The sequence below is a fragment of the Tympanuchus pallidicinctus genome, unplaced genomic scaffold (assembly GCF_026119805.1).
Source record: "Tympanuchus pallidicinctus isolate F22 unplaced genomic scaffold, pur_lepc_1.0 scaffold5, whole genome shotgun sequence".
Classification (NCBI taxonomy): domain Eukaryota; kingdom Metazoa; phylum Chordata; class Aves; order Galliformes; family Phasianidae; genus Tympanuchus; species Tympanuchus pallidicinctus.
The window spans coordinates 67,139,431-67,164,368 of record NW_026294769.1 but is presented as its reverse complement, the minus strand read 5'-3'; the positions used below and the strand labels follow the sequence as shown (position 1 = coordinate 67,164,368).

The 24,938-nt window shown below is 35.3% G+C and overlaps 1 protein-coding gene across 4 annotated transcripts in view; it reads left to right on the top strand.

The window, feature by feature from the left end:
* Positions 1-24,938, top strand: part of ASAP1 (ArfGAP with SH3 domain, ankyrin repeat and PH domain 1) — a 137,634-nt gene that overhangs the window by 86,843 nt on the left and 25,853 nt on the right. For all 4 annotated transcript variants that reach the window (XM_052704806.1, XM_052704808.1, XM_052704807.1 and 1 more), the window contains 15 exons: positions 338-423; positions 1,622-1,697; positions 2,481-2,567; positions 5,785-5,885; positions 6,297-6,366; positions 7,930-8,017; positions 9,052-9,100; positions 14,065-14,228; positions 15,745-15,878; positions 17,185-17,276; positions 18,077-18,263; positions 19,483-19,568; positions 20,685-20,800; positions 23,026-23,093; positions 24,671-24,778. In XM_052704806.1, the coding sequence (XP_052560766.1) occupies positions 338-423; positions 1,622-1,697; positions 2,481-2,567; positions 5,785-5,885; positions 6,297-6,366; positions 7,930-8,017; positions 9,052-9,100; positions 14,065-14,228; positions 15,745-15,878; positions 17,185-17,276; positions 18,077-18,263; positions 19,483-19,568; positions 20,685-20,800; positions 23,026-23,093; positions 24,671-24,778 (1,512 nt within the window). The remainder of the gene's footprint in view (positions 1-337; positions 424-1,621; positions 1,698-2,480; positions 2,568-5,784; positions 5,886-6,296; positions 6,367-7,929; positions 8,018-9,051; positions 9,101-14,064; positions 14,229-15,744; positions 15,879-17,184; positions 17,277-18,076; positions 18,264-19,482; positions 19,569-20,684; positions 20,801-23,025; positions 23,094-24,670; positions 24,779-24,938) is intronic.

The following is a 24,938-nucleotide window of genomic DNA, read 5'->3' as shown; positions in this document are numbered from 1 at the left end:
TTCCATTGTAATGGCAATTGCTTTAAATTGCATTGTAATTGTAATTACTGAAGATCTACAAATACCGTAGTGGCATTTAAAAAGGAGGTGTCTTTGTATAGGTGTGAAAAATGAAACCATTTCCTGTATTTGGTGGTTTTTAATTTTTTAGCAGTGTTCATACAAACTGCTGCCTAGTTCATACTGTGCTTAACTGTGTTGGACTTGTGTTGACTCACAAACTACAAGTTAAACACGGTGATAATTGATTGATTCATTAAGCAAATGATATTGTATTGTTTGAAAATAGTTGAATGCTGTAATGTATGATAATCAGCATGTTTTTCACTATCTGCAGTATCTTATTAAGGTTAATGAAATCAAGACGAAAAAAGGTGTGGACCTTCTGCAGAATCTTATTAAATATTATCATGCACAGTGCAAGTAAGTGCAGTAGTTTTAAGCTTTATTTATAGTATTTCATTTACACAAGTGTTTTTTTTCCTCATTGCTTTGAGTTTGTTCTGATGACATGGGAGTACTTTTCATAATTGTGATCTGTTAGGTGACTCGTTACAACTCAAATGATTCTATGATTCTAAGGGGCCTTTTTAAGGTTACATGTCCAGCTCCTCTAGACATCTACTGCTACATCAAGTTGCTCAGTCTCTCAGAAATGAGTATGAAAAGAAGTTGTGGCAGGGAGAGAAGAGGGGAGCAATGAAGAGAGAGGCCGAGGAAAAAACCCAGCATGTTGCATACAAAGTTCCTGAGTCCTTAATGCAGACCAGAGACCCACTAGCATTGTTCACTTTCTCTGTTGTGCACACTGCGTAGTGTCTAGGTAGACCCTCTGGAGGCTGACTGGTTCCACCTGCATGTGGCAAAGTTTTTAGCCTTTCCTTGGATTTTACAGGATCTAAGAGGACATAAAGATTAAATGAGGTGGACGCTGTCTACACACCTTGCTTCCCCCTGGGTTATGACCCTAACCTCTCTCTTCAGTGTTGCTGTTTCAAAAGGAAATAATACAGTGCATTGCTACAGCTTTTTTTTGTAAATACTTTTGCATAACTTAGAGAGAGGCTTTAAATTTGAAGTCAAATTCCTCCATATATGCAATTGAAAGTAAGTACTTGAGGATACAAGTCAGGCTTCTGTTTATCTCCAGTAGCATGTGTGCCTTGTAGTGAACTTCTAAGTAGTGATTTCAGCAGTGCTGTTAATTTGAATGTGTGGTACATATAGCATTTTATAAGGCTAATGGTCAAACTTTTACTAGTATTAACTGGCAAGACTTGCGTATATTCTGGGTGTTGTCACTTCATATACTAACATATGAAATTCTTCTTTAGCTCATTATATTTTTATATGGTGAAGCTAAAGTCTGCAAAGTAAATAAAATGTTTCTGGACTCAATCTGAAGTGTATCAGTGTTAGAGGAATGTGAGCTCTACCCATCTGATGATAGTTAGACTGATAGTAAAACTGTTTGAACTGAGTCAGGTTTGTTTTGCTCTGAACATGGCAAGAGCTGTAAACGTTTTATTGTCTTTGGGGAGGGTAGAGTGAAGCAAAGCCAGATTACTTTGTTATGAATTATTTGTATTCCTGATGAATCACAGGTCTTTTCTCATTGCAGTTTCTTCCAAGATGGCTTGAAAACAGCTGATAAACTTAAACAGTATATTGAAAAGTTGGCTGCTGACTTATATAATGTAAGTTGACTTGTAAATATTTTAATGTCTAAAAATGGAATTTTTTTCTTCATCTAGATATTGAATACAAATATCTTTTTAAATTAGAAGTGTATTCTTTGAAACTTTGTATGCAGTTAAAATGAAGAAATGCATCTTATCTCTATTTTACACCTTCTACTCTGTTGGTACAGTTGTAAGGAAAAGCATCTGTCAATCTACTACTGGTTTAATGGTGCACTGAAATAAGCGTAGCTTAATACAGGAGGCTTTAATTTCTATTACTTTACTAGCTCCAATTTTGGCTGCCACTTCTTTTTTTTTTTTTTTTTTACAATCTGCTTGATAGCATCACAGTTTGAGTTAATTAACTTGGCTGTGGTGTTAATGGGAGGCATGTAATAATATAGAATCAAACTTCATTTGTCACTCAAGTGCTTTTTTGTTCTATAATCAGAATTACAGTAATTCTATTTGATGTTCTAGTTGGTAGTGAGATTAAACAGTATTTTCATTCCTAAAGTAGTTGTCGAGCTTACCGAGTTATTAAATTAATATTTCAGTGACTGACTTAGTTACATTTGGTATAATGAACCACTAACGTCTAACAGAAAAAGGTATACAGAATTGTGTATTCTTTCTAGCTTGCTTTTGAATTAATACTTGTGTAGAAGGTGAACGCATTATGAGAAACTAGTTTATGAAAATAAACTGATGTATTAAGTTGCTCAGAACACTATAATAATATATTAGAATGCATAGCAACTTTAAGTAGCATCTAAGTATAATATTCTTTTTCTATAGATAAAGCAGACACAAGATGAAGAAAAGAAACAACTTACTGCTCTTCGTGATTTGATAAAATCTTCTCTGCAGCTTGACCAGAAGGAGGTAAATAATTTAGATGTGTTATTTTTTGAGATAATGTGAATTCTGAATTCAGAAAATAATTCATACTTCATGATAATTGCAAAACTGATATTTAGAATTTTGGTCGGCATTTCAAGAGGCAGTGTGAAAATACAAAAATGCGTGTTTCTTTGAGGCATACTTTTCAGCTTACTTCAACAATTGTTATGATCAGATAAATAGTTAACCTAGTCCAGTGTCCTGTCCTTGTCAGCGATCAAGAATAAGCATCCAGGAAAAAATATAAATTGGTTATGAGTACTGGTGGATCGCAAGCTGGACTTGAGCCAGCCATGCGCCCAGGAAGCCAAGCAAATCCTGGGCTGCATCAAAAGTAGTGCGGTCAACAGGGTGAGGGAGGTTGAGGAAGGTGATCGTGGCCCTCTGTGCTGGAGCCTCATCTGGAGTACTGTGTCCAGATGTGGAGTGCAGGAGAGATGTTGATCTGTTGGAGCGTGTCCAGAGAAGGGCCGCAGAAATGATCCGTGGAATGGAACATCTGTCCTGTGAGGACAGGTTGATGGAACTGGGGCTGTTCAGCCTGGAGAAGAGAAGGCTCCAGGGAGACCTGAGGATGGCGTTTCAGTAACTAAAGGGGACTACGAGAAAGAAAGAACTGACTCTTTAGCAGGGACTGCTGTGATAAGACAAAGGGAAATGGTTTCAAACTTTGAGTGGCGATTGAAGTTGGATATATGGAAAGCCTTTTACAGTGAGGGTGGTGAGGCACTGGCAGAGATGTAGTTGATCCACCAACTTGGTGATTTTCAAGGTGAGGCTGGATCAGGCCCTGGGCAACCTGACATAGCAGTGGATGTTGCTGTTTGTTGCAGGGGAGTTGGACTAGATGTACTTTTAGGTCCCTTCTAACTCAAGCAAAATCTGTGAAGTTGAAGGTCTGGCTGTGTGTGACTTTGTGTAAGAAGAAAGTCTTGAACTTGTGATTCCCACCCAGATTATAAATTCTGCTACTGTTAATCTCTCTGGAGTTCTCATTAGATAAATGAGACTTCCTACTCATCATCTCAAACTGACTTTCCATCACAGATTTCAAGAGAGATCGGTGCATGGCTATTGAATCTACTGAAGCATTCAGAATCATTTTGATTTTATCTCGTATGAAAAAGCTGATACTCATACCGTACTTTATTTGGAAGAACCACTCATGCCTTAAGTGATTACCTTGTTCCCTGCTCTTTCGAGATCATAATGCAGCACTTCTTTTTACTTTTGTTCGTATTCAAGGCGTTCATGTGGTGTTACATCTGCAAGGCTCTCAGAGACTTTGCTGGTATGCCTGTCCCTTGCATATCTGAGAATTTGTTACTGCCATGCATGGAATTACCTGCTTCTTGGGAGCATCTTAACAGCCTTTGTGTATGGAGTTGTGCAGAAGCACCAGTGTTGTAGCTTCACAAATCATAAGCAAAATTACCCATGACTCTGCTACATAGAAAGTCTCATTTTGCTACAGCATTTTGGTAACAAATTTATGTAATTTTGCACAAGAAATAGCTGATTTTGTAAAATGACTATGGTTTCAATTTTTTGGTTAAAAAAAAATCTAAGTGATAATTATGGGAAGTAGTTATTTGATGTGCTAAAAATGCTTATACTTTAAAAACTTAAGTTTTAAAGGAAAGCAAACCTTTAATGCAGATTTGTTGGTATTCTCACAGCTCAACTGTTTTTACAAATGCAGCTGACAGCTTTACTTTCAGTTTAGCTAATTTTTACATTCATGTTTCACACCTGCTTCTTGATGCTTTATTTCCTTAACTCTTCATTTTTTAAGCATAACCTATGCTAACATCAATAGAACCCTCATTTCAGTGGGGGTTCAAAATTGGTTTAAAACAAATCAGCTGCTTACTGTGGTGGTGCAAACACTTACTGATGGCATTGCACTGTATGCAGTGTTCTTCATGCTGCTTCCAACTGCCACAACTACAGTTCTACCAAATCACTTCTTTCTAAACTCATGTTCATTGCAGAAAAACAAAACAGAACATTTTTGTAAGGACACAGTGTAAGATTTGAGAGTTCAATCTTCAATATTCATTGACTGTAGGATTTAAAACACTGAGAAATATTGCCAGGAAAGTAATTTGATTTCCATTCTGTTGGTGCTGGTGGTGGTTTGTTTGGTTTTGTTCTTTGGAATTTTTGTCAGATGCTTTGTGAGAGGACAGTTTTGCAGTCTCATTTAAAATAGTATATCCTTAATTATATTTCTTTTGCAAATATTTAAAACTAATTTTTGTCTTGATCTTTAATAGAAATTCAGAATTAATTTCGGTTTCATGAATGATACAATATAGCTTTCATTTTAGACATTTTGAAGACTGGATGGTATTTATTAACATTTGATCTGCAGTTGTTTTAATTGCTTCTATGAAGCCAATGTCATACATGCAGTGTTGTACAGAATTTTGTTGTTTTATCAATTTTGTACTTGATGAGCCATTTAAAGAGTTCTTTCCTTATTTGTAGTAGTGCCTTTAGAAAGGATAATTGTCTTTTTAGGTGTGAGGATTATAAAATTTATGTTCAAGGTGTATATTTCTAAATAAAATAATTCATGTTTTAAATTATTTGCTTTTTCTTTTTCTTCTGTTTTTGCCTTTCGTGATTGAAGTCTAGGAGAGTAAGTCACTGTTTCAATGAACTTCTGTGGGCTTTTTCAGATGCATTTATAATGTGTTTATTCATTTCACTCTTGTTTCACTGAATCAAAAAAAAAACCTATCAGTTGACTTCATTGACTAAAACTCATGCGAACACTGCGTATATCTTTAGTTGGATAACAATGATCATTGCCGTTTGTTTTTATTGGGTAAATTTGTGTATAGCTGCATGCTTTGTGTTGCTTTCTATTTGAAATTTGCTATCAGCATTTTATTATTTGTTTATAAGATTATGCAGCTTTAATCTTCTGTATTTTAAAAAGGTGCTATGTTTAGGTGGGTATTTGCCATTCATAGTATACTCAAAACTCCTTATGAAGTAATGGTCTTGAACATGCAGTTAACTTTACATCAGTTGATGTAAAAGCAGACTCTAATATAGATGTAAAACATGCATTAGGAGTTCTTTGTTGTTAATAATATGTGAGGTTTTGGTAGAGGTATTGCGTAATGATGAGGAAAACATACTGTGCATTTTAAGAAATGTTAATGGTGTTTTTGTTTTGTTCTAGGATTCACAAAGCAGGCAAGGAGGATATAGTATGCATCAACTTCAGGGGAATAAGGAATATGGCAGTGAGAAGAAAGGTTATCTTTTAAAGAAGAGTGATGGGTATGTTCCCAAAGTGCATAATTGGGAGCTCTTACTGTGTTTAGTCACTGCTTTTAACTGCTTTGTATCGTGGACTACTAAGGCACACTGTCCTAATGCGTGTGCTACAAATACTTGAGACTTGCTATCAGCAAATGGATATGAAATTAGTCTAATAAATATAATACAAAAAGATAAAAACCAAAATCCTATGTCAAATTAAAAAAAAAAAAAAAAAAGCCCTTGTCTTTATAAATCTCTAAAAACTGATTAAGACCTGTCATAAATCTCCAGCATCTGTTAAGATGTTTAGTAACTTTGTCTGTTACTGTTTCCTAGGACAGTCTTCTTACAAATTTCATGACATGAAAATGTGTTTTTAAATTTGTCTAGCTACTGATTGTTGTTGTTGTTGTTGATATTCTTGTGTAGGTTAAGGAAAGTATGGCAAAGAAGAAAGTGCACTGTTAAAAATGGAATTCTAACCATATCACATGCAACGGTAAGTTATTTTTATACCTCTTCATTAAAATGGTAAATAATGTTTTCACAGTGGATCTGTTAGTGCTAATATCTGCTCTTGCAAAAGAAGATGCTGCTGCTTCCAGCTGTTAAAGTTCTGTGGTTTACCAAAAGTTGGAATTTGACTTAAGGAAATATTGCTATACTTGTTGCTCTCATGGTAGCATTTTTGTCTGTTAATGATCACTAGGGAACAGTGATTCTAGCTGTTACGTGCGCAGGAAGGCTGGTAACTTGCTCATCTGTATTGCAGATATTTCACTTCAACATAGGACGCATTTAAATGCACACACATTTATTTTGTTAAAAAAAAAAAAGCAATCACCCAGCTGATAAGTGTGACTTGAAAACAGTCATTTGAAATTTTTTTAAATTCTTTAAGTGATTTGATTTCCTTTGATAAAGAAATGACAAATACATCAATTGCTTTTAAGAAAGCGTGGTTGCTTTTATTTAAAATTAAAAACTTCTTTCCCCTGTTACTATTGTTAAAGGAGATGGATCCATTTCATCACACTTCCTTTATCTTCTATCAAATTCCACTGACCAAGACTATCAGTGCCTAAAGATAACTTCATTTTCTCAAATAACCTGAGATTAGTTAACAGTTCTTAGGTTGGTTATGGTTCAGTTATCACCATTTTAAAAAATATGTTTTTAAAACTTATGTCTTGTCAATTTAGAATTCTTTGAATTGCATAGTTGGCTATAGTTTTCCTTTTCTTGTTTGTGACTGTTTAAAAGCAGTGCCCAATGGAAAGCAATATTCTTGTTTGTAATTATGAAAGGTTCAGGTCATGACAATCTGGTACTCCTTGAGTGTTAGAAATACTGTGGTGATGAGCTGGTTCTGCCAAACAAGCTTGACTGTGGGAAATACTTTTGAAGATATTTTTGTCTTATTGCTTTGGCACTACTTAGCACTTGTTTATGCAGCTTCTAACATGAACAACTTCCAAAACTCTGTTCAGGAGTATTTCCTGATAAGTGTCACGTCTCCTGTTTAGTTTATATCTGCCAGCTATGGTAAATTTAATTCAGTATCTCTATAGATTTTCACGAGTTTATATATGTCCAGAATATTTTACTCATATTTAGCCTATTACGCCTTAAAATCTATGCTCTATTTAAATTATTTTAGTAGGTGTAGTTACTCAAAGTTCTGAAACTCCAAATCTCCAGCTTCCCACTTCCCTTAAAAATTTTTAAGATTATTTATATGTTAAAAAAAAAAAAAAAAAGCCTAATACCATGAGCATTGTTTATGAAACAAACAACAAAAAAAAAGTAGCATATTCTAAACTAAGGCTTTGTTCCTTGAAGGCCTTTCAAGTAGTCAGGAGTTGCCATGAAGATTTTAGCTTTGTTTTGCATCTGGTCATTCAATCAGACCAAATCTGTGTCATGCTACTCTCCAGTGTTTTGAGGGTCTACACGTCTTCATGTCCAAAGTTTAAACTAATATCACACATGCACATTCCACAGAATGAAAAAGTAATCCTAAATTAAGACCTTTTTAAAGTAAAATAATTTTTTTTTTCAGTCCAACAGGCAGCCAGCTAAACTGAATTTATTAACCTGCCAGGTGAAGCCAAATGCTGAAGATAAGAAGTCTTTTGATCTAATATCACGTATGTGGCAATTTTAGTACTGTCTTACATTATGTATAGGATTTCTAACAATGTTTTGAAGCCATGTAATTACAAGACATTTTCCTTAAAAATAAGACTGCAGTTGAACATTTGCATCTATGTCCAGATATATGCAGTGTCTCATGAGCATTAGAGTGACTCTAATTTTGAAGACAGGATGAAGAGATAAATGAATATAGAACCTCTGTTTTGTGTGTGACATTAATACTGTTAATCTGTGACAAGCTATGAAATGCCTGTTTCCCTAAGTTCGGAGAGATGTTTAAGAGCTTAGAGCGATGTCCATAAGCTATATTCACCAGGAAATGGAGAAGACGCTTGGACTCTAATTCGTTGTCTGTTCTGTTTATTGAGTATTATTTAATAATCAAATGGGAAGCGAGGGGGTAGAAGACACAAAGAGAACCCAATTTCTCTTGTTCTCTTATCCTCCTTGCAAAATATTCATTGTTTTCTCTAAAATTGATAGTGATTTATATTTTCTCAGCATTAGAGCATCAGTGATTTTTCTTCTCCCTCTTTTGGTCTTAGATTTTAAAACCATTTTTTAAGTAGGGTAGGTCAATGTAATGTTATCAGTCTTTGCAAGAAAAATATTCAATAGCAAGCAGTACCAGTATTATGTATTTGTAAGAACAGTCTTTGAAACCTTTAAACATGAGGTTTAACACCCAGTTCTATTTCATTCTTCAGTTAGCAGATAAGTTTTTTAACTCAAGCAGCAGGAAAACTTGTATATAAATGTTAACACACAATAACAGAATAAACATTTTCTTCAGAAGAGTTTGTGGAACAGTTTGATTCATGTGCTTATTACTTAGTATATCAAAGCCTAGAACTACATATATTTAATGTGAATCAATCTTCACAACTTCATCTTTCTTTGCTTTATGTATCAATGTCACAGGCTAAGAGAAATTGTTCTTAGACTTCAGGGTTGAATAGGCATAGTAACAGCTGTGTGATATTAAATTTTCACGTGCTAAATGAAAAGATGTATTTATTTATTACAGATAACAGAACATACCATTTTCAAGCAGAAGATGAACAAGAATACGTAGCGTAAGAATGCCTACTTTCTTTTTCAAGCTTTTGTCTGTAGATGCATTTATGAAATCATTTATAGCAATGAAATTTAGCTTTCTCACTTCATGCAAAAGTAGTGCCCACTGTTTTTTCTGTTGTTGTGAATGTGTAAATGTAAGCTATTTGTGTTTGCATTTACATTTCTACAAGGTGCCTTGAAAACCCTGTAACACTGAAAATACAAAAACGATCGGTTGGAAACCCATTTGGGTTGTGTACCTCTCTAGTACGTTTTTCATGTGCGGATGCTTGGTGCAATGCAGATGAGGCTATTAGGGTACAAATGAAATATTTTGAAATTCTCATCTTCCTTATTTCTGTAGTTACTAACTCTTTTGTAGTTACTGCCTTCCCTCCTGATCCTATCTTTTTCTCTAAGTTAAAAATAACAATTAAAGACCTCCATTTGACATAGAGAAATTTAGAGGTAATATATCTTTTCTACTATGGGCTTTGAAATGAGCAACATAGCATATTTGAATGACTACTTCAGAACCAGTAATTTGCTTCATTAATGCACATTTCCCAACAGACAATTTCCTGTAAAACAGTCTTCCTTCCTGCTCTGCACCCTGATACACATTGTCCCAAGAACCTTGTGCCATTCTTTTTTTTCCATTTGAATATTGCGTTCAGTCATCAAATTGTGTTGTGGAGAACATCACTATTCAGTATTTGTGATCTGACAGGACTACGAAAAAATGAAGTAGTAAGTGCAGTAAGCAAGCCAGAACCTTCCAGGATGGCTTGTTCTTCAGGACTTGTACTTTTTGTCACACGTCTGTCTTCTGCTGGAAGGCTGAGTTGTTACTTATCTATTTTTGAAATGACATGGAGTATTTGTACTATATTCAAGTTGTTAGGTAGCACTGAGAGACAGCAATGGTGACAACTCATCATTGCAGGTACAGATGAAGTGAGAAGGTTGGAGAGTTTTGTCATGTGGCGAGGTCCTTGCAGTGGCTTCCATGGCAATATGTTAGCTGAATGCTAAGTTGTCAGAGGTGCTGTAAGTTATGAGTGCAATACTGGCTCACCCAGACATGCTTATTGCATTCTTTCAGAAACTTAACTGTTCCAGTAAGCTTTGTAGTAAAGAACAAAATATTATTACTTCTCATTGCTAATGCACTTGATGAACAGTATGGCAGAGATTTTTGTGTTTCTGCCATAAGTTAGCTTTTATTATATTTGTTGGTTTTAAAGGGGAAGATTTTTTTTGAGTAAGATGCGTGTGAGATAGAATGCATTAGTAAAATAATACTTATTATTGACAGGTCAATAAACCCAGTTTAGCTGGCTGCCTTTGAACTGTTTTGGAATTCCAAGCTGGTTTTGTTTCCCGTTACAATTATAGTTCCCATCTGCTTTGTACTGGAGTCTGGATTATCACTTCAAAATCAGGCAGCTGAAAAAATTGCTTGCGGCAACATTAAAAAATATTCCAGAACGTGTTTTAAAATTCCTGTTTAAGTAAAGAGACATTAGTTGTGTCCCAGTGGTGGGATACATGTTGACAAACTAATATAAGCAAAGGGTATTTTGCCAGTGTTTTGGCAGTATAGGCTAGGAACAAAAAGGTGCTGTTGTGCTACACAGTCTGTTTCATCTTTTTCCTCCACCTTGTTGCATTTTGTCCTAATTTTGGTGCTACCTCTTTTTTTTTTCCTTTGTGTGCCAACTGATAAATAAATGTGGAAGTAGATTTTCCGTTCCCTTCCAGCCTCACATCTAAATGAAGAGCAAATCAAAATGTTTCTTTATCCTCTAGTTTAAATTACATTGTACACTTTTTCCCACTGATCATTTGGAACCGCTTCCAGAGAGCTTCTAAATACCTAAATAAGAATGGCAGACCCTTTAAAACACAAGTCACTGATGCCTACATCCTGTTGCAGGTCTGTTACTACATCCCTCTAACAGTTCCCTTAGCTCAGTGTATTTCTTGATTCTTACCCAACAAGTTGTCTTTTGACCTTTAATTAGTGCTCAGCTGTATGTCAGACTTCTTTGTGAGCTGTTAGCTTCTCCAGTAGATAAAGCTCAGTGTTTACAGAGTGGAGTTAAATGTGTGTATTTCATTGTGTGTGTTAAAAGAAACATACATGCAGACCTCTTAAAAAAAAAAAAAAAAAAAAAAAAAAAAAAATTAACACATAATCGTAGATGGTTTCTATTTTGTGATAATTGTGGATAGGGCCAAAGATACTGTGGATGTGACTTTTTAGTTTTCTTTATATCTCATTTTATTGGATGTCAAGTGTATATCTGTTTGTGTAGGAAAATACTGAACTAAATAAAGCCAGATTTAGGAATTGCACTACAATTCAATACTATTCCAATTCAGTCTGGTGTTGAGCAATGGTTGTCAGAGGGTTTTTAGTTTTCATTTTTATTTTGTTGTTGTTGTTGTTGTTGTTTGTTTTCTTGTGAAGACTGGGTAGGAAGGTCTTCATGTTCTCTGGTCCTTGTTCCATATTTAAAAAAAAAGGTTGTGGCTGGAAGTTTGATAGCTACCATGTTAAGGTTTATGTGTTTACCTGCAGTATTGCAGTAGAAATTTTCATAAGAGAGGGTTATACTGTGAAGACTTTTGTTGGCTACAGATACTGAAGAAATAAGTGTGATCTGAGTATGAGTCTTTTCTACCTGAAGTTAAAGAATACTTCTGCTTCCTTCTTTGGAGTCAAGGTTTACCCATGATATCTCATTTTTGTTTAGCCACACGAGTTCGTTGGGAATCCAGCAAATAGAATGCATTAAAAGACCGTGGAGGAATAGCTGAGATCCATAAAAAGTGCAGTAGAAGACTGGACAGCACGTTGTATTGTGTTAGATTGAAGACGAGGCAATTACATGAGACTTGAGTAACTGAAAAATTATTTTGAAGGACACTATGAAATATTAACATAAGCTTTTCCACTACTAGATTAATGTTGGTATATTGTAAAAGAAAACAAATGTACTCAAGGGAAAAAAAGCAGTGGGGAAGGGTGCTAAAAATGAACGTGTGTGGTACAGATAAAAGGAAGAGCAGCAGTGAGGGAGCTTTTCTTTTACTGACTCTGAATTAATATGACACACTTACTGATTTGAATTTTTTGATGGAAAGTATGCCAGGAAGTCACCAACTGGGAGCCTATTGAATAATTGGCATTAGCCATTTGAATATGTCCATGCTTGTGTTTGTGTTAACTCAACTGCTAATGGTGTCGTCTCAGACGAGCTGATGCTGTGGTGTCTTTGACTGACCCACAGAGAACACTGCAGATGTAGTCTTCAGCAGTAGGTTCCTTTTAGCTGAAATAATACCAAAATAATTTGTAGCTCTTACAAGTTTGGAAGCTTTTAATATGGGAATCTGTCAAACTAACAGCTGGCTCAGTCATGTCATGTTTATTTTAATTGCATCTCATGGTTCTTTTGTTACTGTGCAAATAAGTTTTATTCAAATTCTTCCTTTTTAAGAAATTGATGACATTGTAACCTTGAAAAGAAATGCCAATGGAAGTCGGGATAAATGTTGCTTCTCTGAATTTAATAATTATTTTGCACTATGTGTTTAACACAACATCAGTGTATCATTGGAAGCAAGGCGTTGTCTCCCCTGTATTTGAGTAACAAGACATTTAGTCAGAAAAATGGCAGAAGGGTGCCATCTAGTGTGGGTTCTTACATTGCATCATGTAACTGGAAAGAGGAATTTATGTAAATATATTTTTTTCAACATATAAACTATAAGGTATTTTTATTTCCCAATATTTCAGTTTCTTTTAAAGATAGACTTTTTTTTTCCACCAATCTTAAAGTATTTTCTTTTAGGTACAGTGGTTCTCAACTCATAAATGTTTTATGAAGCATATGTAAATTATATATACAATATACACTGCCCATGCACTAGTTCAGGTTCTGAATCTGTATTGCAACACTACATTTCTAAGTTTGCCTCTGAAATCCTTCAAAATTTCTGTTATTATTTCAAGAAGAGATTGTAAACATCAGCCTGAACTTTTCTCAATGTGTTTAGATGAGCACAGCCATTTTAGCTCATTTCAGGAAACTGACTGTTTTAATACTGTACACAGGAAGAACACTGCTAAAATATTTCTGTGCAAAATGTTTATTTGCAGTGGTGCTAAAAACATCTGAAATCGTTATAATCGAGAGGATTTTTATTTGCTCTTCTCTTCAACCTTAAGGCAGCAACCAGAGAGTTTTATTTTTTGTTAATTTAAACATAACTGTGTACTCAAAAACTGATAAGAGTGTCTGGGTGGGGGAAGGCTAATGCCTGTCATACCACTAAGGAATTTTGATTTCTTATGGGTGACAAGTGCTCTTGAAATTTTGTTAACTGCTGGTATTGCTACTCTCTTATTATCTTCTCTTCTGGAACTCCTTGCCCCATTTGTTGCCCTGGCTGTTTTCATTAATTCAGATACTGCTCAACTCCAGTTAGAGCACTCAGACTGGCATTTTGAAAGGCAATCAGGCACACTCACACTTTGTGAAATGCACTTGCTTTCTCCTGTGCAAGGAGTGGTGCGCATGTGAGAAAGTAGTGGTTATAATTTCCTCTTCTAACAGATTTTAGGATGATCTCAGACACTTATTTCTAAGGTAGCCATATTAACAGGAGCTTAATTGCACATTTTCTCTTCCACAGCTTCTGCTTTTTTAAGGAGCCCAAGAACTGTATTGCTTTGACTTGAAATTTGTTTGCCAAAGCAACAGCAGAATTAAGACTTTCCTTCTTTTTTTCTATTCTTACTTTTTCTGAATTCTTTGCCTTTCTCTTGCGTTTTTCCTACTTGCTTTGCCTCACAATGGTTCTTCCCTATATTCCCACTAATATTTTGTGCCTGGCATTTTTCTACAGTTTATAGATAAACTTGTATTTGCAAATGCAGATCTTCATTAAGGTCTTTATCTTGTGCTAGATGGATATCAGTATTGACTAACAGCAAAGAAGAAGCATTAAATATGGCATTCCGTGGAGAGCAGAGCACAGGGGAGAACAGTTTAGAGGATCTGACAAAAGCCATTATTGATGACATACAGAGATTACCCGGAAATGAAGTCTGTTGTGATTGTGGCTCACCAGGTATCTCAATTTGTTCATGTCATCAAGTTCTTGTTGTGAGCACAGTGATTTCTTTAGAGGTGTTTGTAGAGTGCAAACTAATTTTTAAGCAATATATTGATCAGTCTTCAAGCTGCTTTTAAAAGAACAAATATTGACTTTCATACATTAGTTCTGTTTAATTCACTAAAATATTTTTGTGTGTTGTCTGTGCTTACTTCCAGCAGTTCAAGCCCCTCTGGAGTTTGAACTGTTCTTGTTGCACTGTCTCTAGATGCTTGTTGCACTTGAATGGAAGTTGCTTGGCATCACTGATCCTGTGCATGCTACTAAGTAGAAGTGAGTAATGCTTAGACAATGACTGTGGAAAAATTGACCTGGCCCGGATCGTACTCTGAGGTTTTGTCTTGGTATGAGACTACTGGGATTTCAGTATCCTTATAGCGTAAGTAGTCTTGTGCTAAGAAGACCCAGAGTTAGAATCCTATCAGATTGTATCTTCAGAAGTGCAGGTCAGTTACATGTTATAGCTTGAGAAGAATCAACTTGTCATTAAACTACTGAATTGATAAGGTAGTTGAGAGCTGTTGCAGCTTTCAGATCTAAAGAGATTCCTCAAGAAGACAATGTTCATGGGAAACTGAGTAGACATCTCCAATGTATCTTGGAGATGCTTACTGATTCAGAACTGATCCAAATAAGAAAATTCTAGATAAAAGTATAAAGTAGAATATTGCAAAATCACTATGTCAACTCCTGGAAATGATTTGTTCTATTATTTTGGGTTAATTTATGTATGTGAAGCTGTAGCAACTTTGTACTAGTTTTCATTCATCTCCTAATTAATGGTGAAGTTTCAAGCTTCTTTATCCCAGCTTGCAGCTTTAAAGTCTTGACTTTGTCAGCTACTATGTAAGATGAGGAAGAGATTTATTTGAAAATATGTATACAAAATATGTATGCATTCACTTATTTTCTTCAAAAGACTGATCATATTCCTTATATAGTATTTGTAATGTGAAAATGCAGATCTACTCTATGACAGTGCATTAAAAAAAAAAAAAAATTCAAACTAACCTCTTAGTTCCTCATATTCTCCACGTATTACTGTTTTCATATTGGAATATGTTATCATCAATTTTTAATGAAAAAAGACTATTTAAGAAATAAATACTAAAACTTCAGAAGTTGTCACTAGTGGAATATAAGAAGTACGTTGATTTTTAAAAACAAGAAATAAAAGCCTGTTTTCCATCTAGAAGAAACAAACCTTGAATGCATTCAGTCTGGTCATTCAGTATGGATTTAGAATTCTAAGTTCAGTGCCATTGTGGCTGTTACTAAATCTGAAAAACTGAATTCTGTTGGTAGCAATGCGTCGCTTGTGCTGCAGTTTGGAGAAAAGTGTGAGATATACTTGGTTCGTTTCCATTTGTTAAATATGAAATAAGGAATTACTTCAGATTACATTGCATTTCTTACCACCACAGAAAACTTCCTCTAACTTCTTTAACTATTTTGTTTATCAATTTCACAGATCCAACATGGCTATCGACTAACTTGGGCATTTTAACCTGCATAGAGTGTTCTGGAATACACAGAGAAATGGGTGTCCATATTTCTCGAATCCAGTCTTTGGAATTAGATAAATTAGGAACGTCTGAACTCTTGGTAAGTTTCTTACATTATGTATATGTTAAACATTGTGTTTAATTACATGTTGGGTATTAGGTTGGATATTAGGAAAAAAAATATTCTCAGGAAGATTGGTGAGACATTGGAACAGGCTGCCCAGGGAGGTGGTAGAATCACCATCTTTGCAAGTATTCAAGAAATGTGCAGGTGTGGTGCTGAGGAGAATGGTTTGGTGAACGTGGTAAAGATGGGTTGATGGTTGGACTAGATGATCTTTCTGGTCTTTTCCACCATAAATGATTCTATGTTGACCTGTAATAGAATCCTTTAAATTCAACACCTGAACTTTTCAATATATAAGTTTTGCAGACTATTTTATTCATATGTTTGTGAGGTTTTCTACTATTCTGTATTGTTGATACATCTGTCTGTTAGTCATTTCTATTCATTTCCCAAGGCTTTACAGAATGAATATTAATATCTGCTGTGAATAGTGACGTTAGAATCTTACCTTTTACTTGCTGATCTTGACTCTAAATCAAGATAAAAATGTCTTGTTAATCTAACTTAACAATTGAGAATGACTAATGCTATTTATGACAGGAAAATATTGGATGAATCTTTTCAATTTCACAGAAGGAAATCCTTTAACATTTATGATCCTTTCATGTTATTAAATGTGGAGGTTGGTGGCCCTGCACGTGGCAGGGGGTTGGAGATTCGTGATCCTTCAGGTCCCTTCCAACCAGGGCCATTCTGTGATTGTGTGATTCTGTGAAAGAAATTGTAAGGATAACTATTAATAACTGACAGGTTTATGCCACAATCTGTGCTTGACCTGTGAGAAGACTTACTGCAGAAATGTTGTGAAATATTAATAATTCAAAAACTTCTTGAAATACTGAGTTGCTCACAAACATACAATAATTATTTTTTTACATGGGAAGTTCTGAGTGTGACTTTCCAATAGGTCTGAGCTGTTTTCCGGAGGTGACTGTCTGATAAAGGTATCTGATTAGGGTACAAGCACTGTTACGGTGTCCTGTTGCTAGTTAGTACATCTGTTTTTTGTATCTGAGGTAATTAAACTTGAAATGTGAGTAATAAGCTGTGGTTGTGAAGCCTGTTTTACAACAAATTCTGGGCTGATAGAATTCACATTTGAAAATATTTGGTTACTTTCAATTTCAATGTAGTTACTGTGCTTCATTTTTTTAACCTGATGTGTTATTGTTAGATAGCAGAGAGCAAAATGCATATTAATAGTTCAGGTTTTAGTTTACTGATGGTCGGTGGTTGGAAAAACTCCCTTTTATGCTTTTTTTTTTTTTTTTTTTTGCAGCTGGCCAAGAATGTAGGAAACAATAGTTTTAATGATATTATGGAAGGGAATTTACCTAGTCCCTCACCTAAACCCAGTCCATCGAGTGATATGTAAGTTGTGAATATCTTAAGTTTTTCAATATTAAGTTTAATATGAAATATACTTGTGATGGAAAATGCCTGAAGATAAAGAGCCAGGGGTAGACTAGGATGACAGAACACTTTTTATTCAAACTCCAAAATGGAGTTTCTTAAAAGTTCAGTCTTACGCCCTCCAGTCACATTTTAGCTACTTCATCTTCTCAGTGTAGAAAACTGTGTATTTGGTTTCTTTAGAGCATGCTGCTGAATCTTGCAAGCTTTTCATTTCTTCTAATATGCCATCAGGTGATAAAACTGTTGAACTAAATGGACATTAAATTCAGTACCGTCCTGATATCATGACGAATTTTCTCTTCCTTTTTCTGGCACAGGAGTTGTGCAGAAAGCATAACAAATGTGATTTTGCTAGAAGACATTCTAATCTGTTATGTGTTTTATGTGTTCCTGTAGCTTCTTTGGTACTGTTATTTTTTTAATCCTGTTTTTTACTGTTTTTCATGCTTATCTTTATAACACATAGGTACATTTTCACAAGAGACCACGTTTCAGGCTGTGTTTTATCTTTATTTTCAGAGTCAAAGAGTTTACAAACTTTTGTTTGCAACAAGAAGACATAGTACAATTGAAGGAGTATCTTACTTGGAACTTGCTTGAGAGGAAAAAAAAAAAAAGCATGCGTTATAGTAATAAGCTTTTATCTGATAATTTTTCTCCTAACTTCTGAGTTCAAGTTAGATAACGTGATATTAAATTATTGACCTATTTTTTCTTAAAACATTTAAACCAAGGTCTATTTTCATACCCCACAGGACTGCGCGTAAAGAATTTATAACTGCTAAGTATGTAGATCATAAGTTCTCTAGAAAGACTTGTGCATCTGCAGCAGCTAAACTGAATGAATTACTTGAGGCTGTCAAATCCAGGGATTTACTTGCACTAATTCAAGTCTATGCAGAGGGAGTAGAGCTAATGGAGCCACTGTTAGAGCCTGGACAGGTAAGCCTATCAGGTAAACAGGATTGAGTATTTTAAGTAAAGTATATCTGTATAATGTCAAGTACCACGGGCTGTTATCGTTAATACTTAAGAGAAAAAACAGATTAATATGATTAAAAAAATGCTTTCCCTGATTTGGCATCCTTTAGGGGGGAGAAAGGGAGACCATATATGTTGCCAGCAGTTAATCTGAAGAAGAGTGAAATGCAACAGTACTATGATACACTGTTCTAATTGCAGCTATTTTATGTTGAAAAGCACCTGTTTTGCAGCATGCTCCTTTTAGAAAAAGGACCTGAGATAGCTGAATTTGCTAACCTAGAGTCATCTGATACCATAGATAGTATCATGTCTGCTTTTAAAGTAGCTGCCAAAGGGACATATCACCTACTGTACACAAGTCTTTGCATGCTGTATGAAGAAGCAGCAAAGGTGGTGCTTTCACAGGCTGTGATGAAACATTTACAAAAGTGCAGTTTTTCATTCAGGACAAGAATTGTGGCTTTGAATTGGTATTAATACTGTGCTGGATACTTCCAATTCCTCCTTAAAATCTGTAGCAGGTTTTCTGAAAATAAGTCCTGTTTCACCTAAAGTATCCATGTAGAAACATTGCTCCAGAGCAATGTAACCTAGTTTTGTAAAGAACCAATGCTGTGTAGCCACTTGGTCAGCAATATTTTTTCCTTCTGCTTTAAAATCCAACCTAGAGAGATCTCAGAGAGTTTTCAGTAAGATGTATGAAAACAGCCATTTTGGCAAAGGCTTGTCTGTGTGGAGTGGAGGAGTTCAGTCTCAGCACTTGAGATATCACAGAGTGCTGGTCGTGGAAGCACTTCACAGATCCTCTGACTATGGGCTTAATTCTGTCAGCTGTAAGGAGAACCAAAGCATTAGCTCTTAGTGTTTCACAGCTTCTGTAGTCAGTAATATGTTTGAATACCAATTGAAATATGCTCTGCAGTTAGGATGTTTGTAACAGCAGCTTCCCATGTAAATCCTCTACTTAACAAATTTTAATTCTAATATATTCTCATTTAAGTTTTTAAAATGCACTTAATGATTCATAGGAGTTGTTAAAATTTGGTTTTAGAGTAATTTCTCATGCACGTTTTAATCTGAATTGTTCTCATTTACACGTATCAAGACAAAAGTTATATATAGGAAATAAAGCATGATTCTATTTGAGATAATCTAACTTCTGTTTACATGTGTTTAGGAGCCAGGTGAAACAGCGCTTCATTTAGCAGTCCGGACTGCTGACCAAACCTCTCTCCATCTGGTTGACTTCCTTGTACAAAACTGGTATGGATTGCATATTTTTGTTCAGTTTAGAATGAAAAATGAAGATGTTCAAAGCCGTCATTTCAACGTGTTGGGTTGTTTCTTCATCACTTGTAATCATTCTCCTTAGATATGTTTCAGAGAAGCATAATTTAATACCTTAAGTTGACCTTTGTGCTTGTAGTCACTAGAGAGTGGGGGAATAAGATTGGGAATGTAGTTTCTCCTTTAATGTTATTTTTAATTAATGTGGAACAAAAAATACTGGTATAGAACATAGATGTAAAACATACGAAAATGTGAAACGATGCAAACGAAAAACAAATCATTCAGATAAAGAAGAAACTGCAAGAATGGAGAACTTTTTATCAGAAAATGATAAATAGAAGATGCATTAACTTTGGAAGAGATGTTGCAGTAGTTTGGAAACTGTGCTGAAGCTGTTGAGAGCGTAGTCTTTTTAACTGGAAATTTTTAGCATCTAGTTTATTGGCTGAGCTGTTCTTTGTTGTCAAGAAACATTCACAGGAGTAAAATAATACATATATATGCTTTTTTTTAATGAATGATCTAGTGGTACATTGTTAGCTTTTATTTATGTCACGCTGTAGGTAATGATGAAATGAAATAGATTCCAGTCCACTCCTAGCATGCTCTTAAGTGAAAGAGGCATCCCTTGCTTGCTTTCTCAGAGTGAGGGGATTGCTTTTGCAGAGGGATGAGAGAGGAGGGGTGTGGGGTGTTTGGTTTGAGGAATAGTTTCCCGCTGAGCATATGAAATCAACATACCTATTATTTGAAAATCAGTGGAAATAATACTTACTTTTTTTCTTTCCTCTCTCTGACTGTATATAGAATGCTGCATTTAGGCAGTGTTAGGGAGGAAGTTTTGTCTGCTGGTAACAGTAGACTTGGAGTAAGTGTTTGTGTCACCATCTCTGGCACTGTGCAGACAAGCTGCATAACCTTCATATCACTTAAACCTCATTGTCACTACTCCGTGAAGTGGAATGTTGACCATAATAAAAGTATTATTTAAAAAACAACCAACCCAGCTTTATGTAAGCCATTTGATTCTGCAATTGTGCAGAGTATTACATTTTTCTTGATTGACTTCTATTTATTTTTTTTACATAGTGGAAACCTGGATAAGCAAACAGCATTGGGTAATACAGTTCTACACTACTGCAGTATATATAATAAGCCTGAGTGTTTGAAGTTGCTTTTGAGGGGGAAGCCAACTATTGATGTAGGTAAGTGAATTAATTAACACTAGGAAATAAAAATTTCCTAACATTTCATTTTTTAACCACTTCTGTTTATATCCTACTTTATTAATTGAGCTTTTCTTAAGGAAAAATAAAAACTGTGTATTAGAAAGATGAAGGTTTCCTCATCAACAAGCCTAAAGGAAACATTAAAATATTGAACTTAACAACAACAAAGAAAGTAGAAAAACTAATTGATAATCCCTAGTTTTTCTTCAGTGTTACGTCTTGCATGTTGTGAATGTACTGGATTTTAGATTTGTTGTTTGTAACATAAAATTCATCCCTTGCTTGTATGTTAAAATGCTTCAAATGACTTCTTACATTAAGTACACTGTAGATGCATTTGGGCTTTCTGTACAGAACAGTTAATTTTATTTTTATTGTGAATGTTAGTTGGCACTGTGGTTTTACTCAGCTCTTCCAATACACCACTGTAGGTGATGAGGGAAGAGATTCACTTTGAGATGCCTTTCCTCCTCTAATTACAGTCTTCATTTGTGTGATGTAAGACTTTCTGTACCTGCATCAGTCCATTTTTCATCATGTCTTAGCAGAAGTCTTCATTAAAAGTGGAAACTCTGTAAACTGTTTATTCACACTTGATATAATCTGTTATTTACCAGATATTCTTTTTCCTGTCTCAGAGTGTGGCAGGCAGTATATTCTGAATCTCGTTTGTTAGGCTGAGGAGCTGTGTCATCATGTCCATAGAGTTTTGCTCTCTGTCAGTTTTGGTGTAAGAGGGAAGTTTCCTTCATAGCACAAGCTAGAGAGTATGCACTTCTGTTTCTCTTTTTTTTCCTCAATGCCATCATTTCCATCATTTTTTACCTGTTGGCCGGGCTACAGACTATTCCAAAGTTCAGTTCTTATCTCATTGGCAGAATTCATTGGTTTTCTTCACCTTTATGTACACCCTTAAATTATTTTGATATTCTAATATTAACATGCCAGAGAACTTGATGTGGTGGTTTTTTTAGCAGATATGTCCCTAATGAGTAAAGAGAGAAAACCATCTGCACTGAATTAAACGTGTATATTGGCCGTTCTGTGGAACTCTCTCCAGGCAGATGTCAGAAGTCTGTTCTTAACTTTTAGAATCGCTTTCCCCATCTCCACACTTTGATCTGTCGAATAGGAGCAGCACTTCTTAGGCCTTGAAGCATCATGTTGCATCTGAAATGTTGGAATGTATGTAGTCTCATAATCTACACATGTTAAGAAATACTCATGTTCTCATTTCTCTTTATGATAAACCTATCAGTTCACGAGGAGGCTAATACGGAATGTTTTCCTTTCTTCCAGAGATTGTAATTCCTTGAAATTTGTAGAAATCCTTGTTGAACTTGTATTTATTTAAAGTGGCCTTTGTATGACTTTCTATTTTATGTATATTCTACTCTAATACACACCAACATGTCTGCCTGTGAGAGCTCAATTTGGTTATTTTCATTGCTCAGTCACCAAAATGTTTCACCGTCTGAATATGGTGTAAACAAAACTTGTACTCTGTTCAAGCTCCACAGCATTTTCAGAGATACCATAAGAATAATCTTTACCAAGGGTTTGTTCACAAAAGATTATAGGCTGTGATAGTTTGCGTTTCGTTTTACGAGAATTTCTCCTGGGCGTCTAGAAAGGACCTCACTAGACGTGCTAAAAGACCTTCTGGAGGGCTCAGCACCTTCTGCCTGCCTGCTCAAGAATCATTGTAAACTGTAAAAGATATTGTGGTCTTTGTAAGGATAACACAGCTGGAAAGGTTGTCAGTGATTCTTGTCATCTTTAGAATAGAACTTGTCTTCACATTCAGACTTCAAATACCTATATATTAATCACTTAAAGTAAAATGTGCTTGGATCAATGGTATGCGTCTTACACTGTCTGCTTGCTTCTGCTTACTGTAGGTTTTACTGGCAGAGGAGTTGAGTGAAGATTTAAATGATGTATTTCTTTATATTCTCTCCTAGAATAATTAGGAGGGTTAGGGGATTTGGGAATTGTCCTAGCAGGTGCTGCTGTTCAGAAAGAACCTGATGACATGTTAAATGCATGAACACTTGAAGTTGTTCAAGATGCAGGTGCTTCTAGTGTAAATAGATGTTTTTGATCAATTTTAGAAGTTACTCTGCTAAGAACAGTGAAACACAGTGAATTAATTCTGTAAGCATCTCAATTATTATTCTTTTTATTGTTGACTTTTGTAGTTAATCAAGCTGGCGAGACGGCTCTAGACACAGCAAAAAGACTGAAAGCTGTCCAGTGTGAGGAACTGGTAAGAATGGGGTGAGCGGGGGAAAGCTTACATCTTTAAAGGTCTACGTAATGTATCCCTTCCATGGTACCTCAGACACAAGGTTCTGTAGGACTTTGTCCCTCTACTGAACACGGTCAAAACAAACCTTTTTTGGAATCCTCAGAACTTATGAATCAACACTCAAGAAAATCACTGGAGTTTGAGGAAATAAAGGTTTTAAAGGGTTTTTTCAATTATTCTTCTGGAGCTGATAGCCAGGAATAAGATTTCCAGATTGGAGAAACAGGCATGTTTGTTCTTAGCCCTCTAAAGTGCTTTAGACCAACGTGTTTAGTAGACAAGTGAATTCAAGTACTATCAGTGGATTTGAAAAGTTAAAGTAATCTATGTGATAAGCAAAACAAAGCCAGAAGAATTTGCAAAAGTGGTAGATGTTTACTGCTTTATTCTATTTCTCAGAACTTTCCTGTCTCATCTTAACCCAAACCCAAAAAGGTATTTACTATTTCTGTGGTGAATTTAATATGTTTTATTTAACAACTGAAAGTTCTTGTCATGTATTAGTATGGAATCAGAAGAGCTTATCCTCCATAGTTCAGAATCATTTTTCTTAGTTCTTGGAATGCAAGTGCACTTTTTCCCAGGGCTGACAGGCAGGCAGTGCTCTCGCTCTCTCCTCCCGTGTGTGCTGTAAGTACTGTTTCCAGTTCAGTCTTTTGAGTATTCCAGCAGCTGAAAAGCAGGTCAGCTGTACAACATGAGATTGGAATGCATTTTATTTGTAGGGTATACTTAATAAGGTAACATTTGCCATTAGTGTGGACCAGCTGATTGTGGTAAAGAACAAAAAAATAGGATGTTACCAGTGAGCTTATCTACCAGTTAATTGCTTTAATTATAGTAACTGAAATTCTGTGAATGCCTAACTTCAGTAAAGTTACCTAAAGGAATGAGAGCATTTACAACATTTCCATATTTTCTGTTCTTGAAGAGGAAAATGTTTACGTTTTTGGTCCAAAGGGACAATGAAATGAGGGGAGGATGAAATAAATATCTAAATGCTTGCAGTATCACAGGCATACTGATTTCTGTTGCTTGGAGTCTTAAGTATATAATTGCATTCAGTTTCAACTAAATTAATTTCTTATAGATAATTATTCATAGTTACATAACAGATTGTAAATAGTTTTCTTCTAAATTTTATTTAGGGGAGATCTCATTTGGTTACAGACACTCCTGAGTCAGCCTGGCTCAGTAGCCTGCACCTCAAAGGATGGGAAGGAATAAATAATGATGGGATATAAAAGCATTGAATATGAGAATGCTTTTGAGCACATATCTTTTCTTCATACCATAGCATTTTCAAATGCTTGTCAAACATGCCAACTTCTACCCATTTTGATAAAATCTTCTCTTTTTGTCTTGTAGCAGTTCTCTTCCACAAATAGAAGGAGACTTTTGTGATTGTCTTAAAATTTTACTTGTAATGCCTGGATAACTTTAATTCTTTCTAGTAATTTCTTGCTATTACAAAGCTAACTTCAGGGGCACTGAAGGAAGAGCAGGTATGCCAATGAGAATTCTTATTGTTTCAGCTTTCTCAAGCCAAGGCTGGAAAGCTAAATCCACATGTCCACGTAGAGTACGAATGGAATCTTCGGCAGGAAGAAATTGATGAAAGTGATGATGACTTAGATGATAAGGTAAACATGAAGTCCTTGTGTAGCCTTCAAACAAAATGTAAACTCCACATGTGTATTAATTTCTTTTTCGTGTATCAAAAATAGCAGGGAGAGAGCTAGTTTCAAGTTCTGTTTGAAGACTGACAAAGCGTTTTTGAATACGCTTTTTTTAACCTAGTTA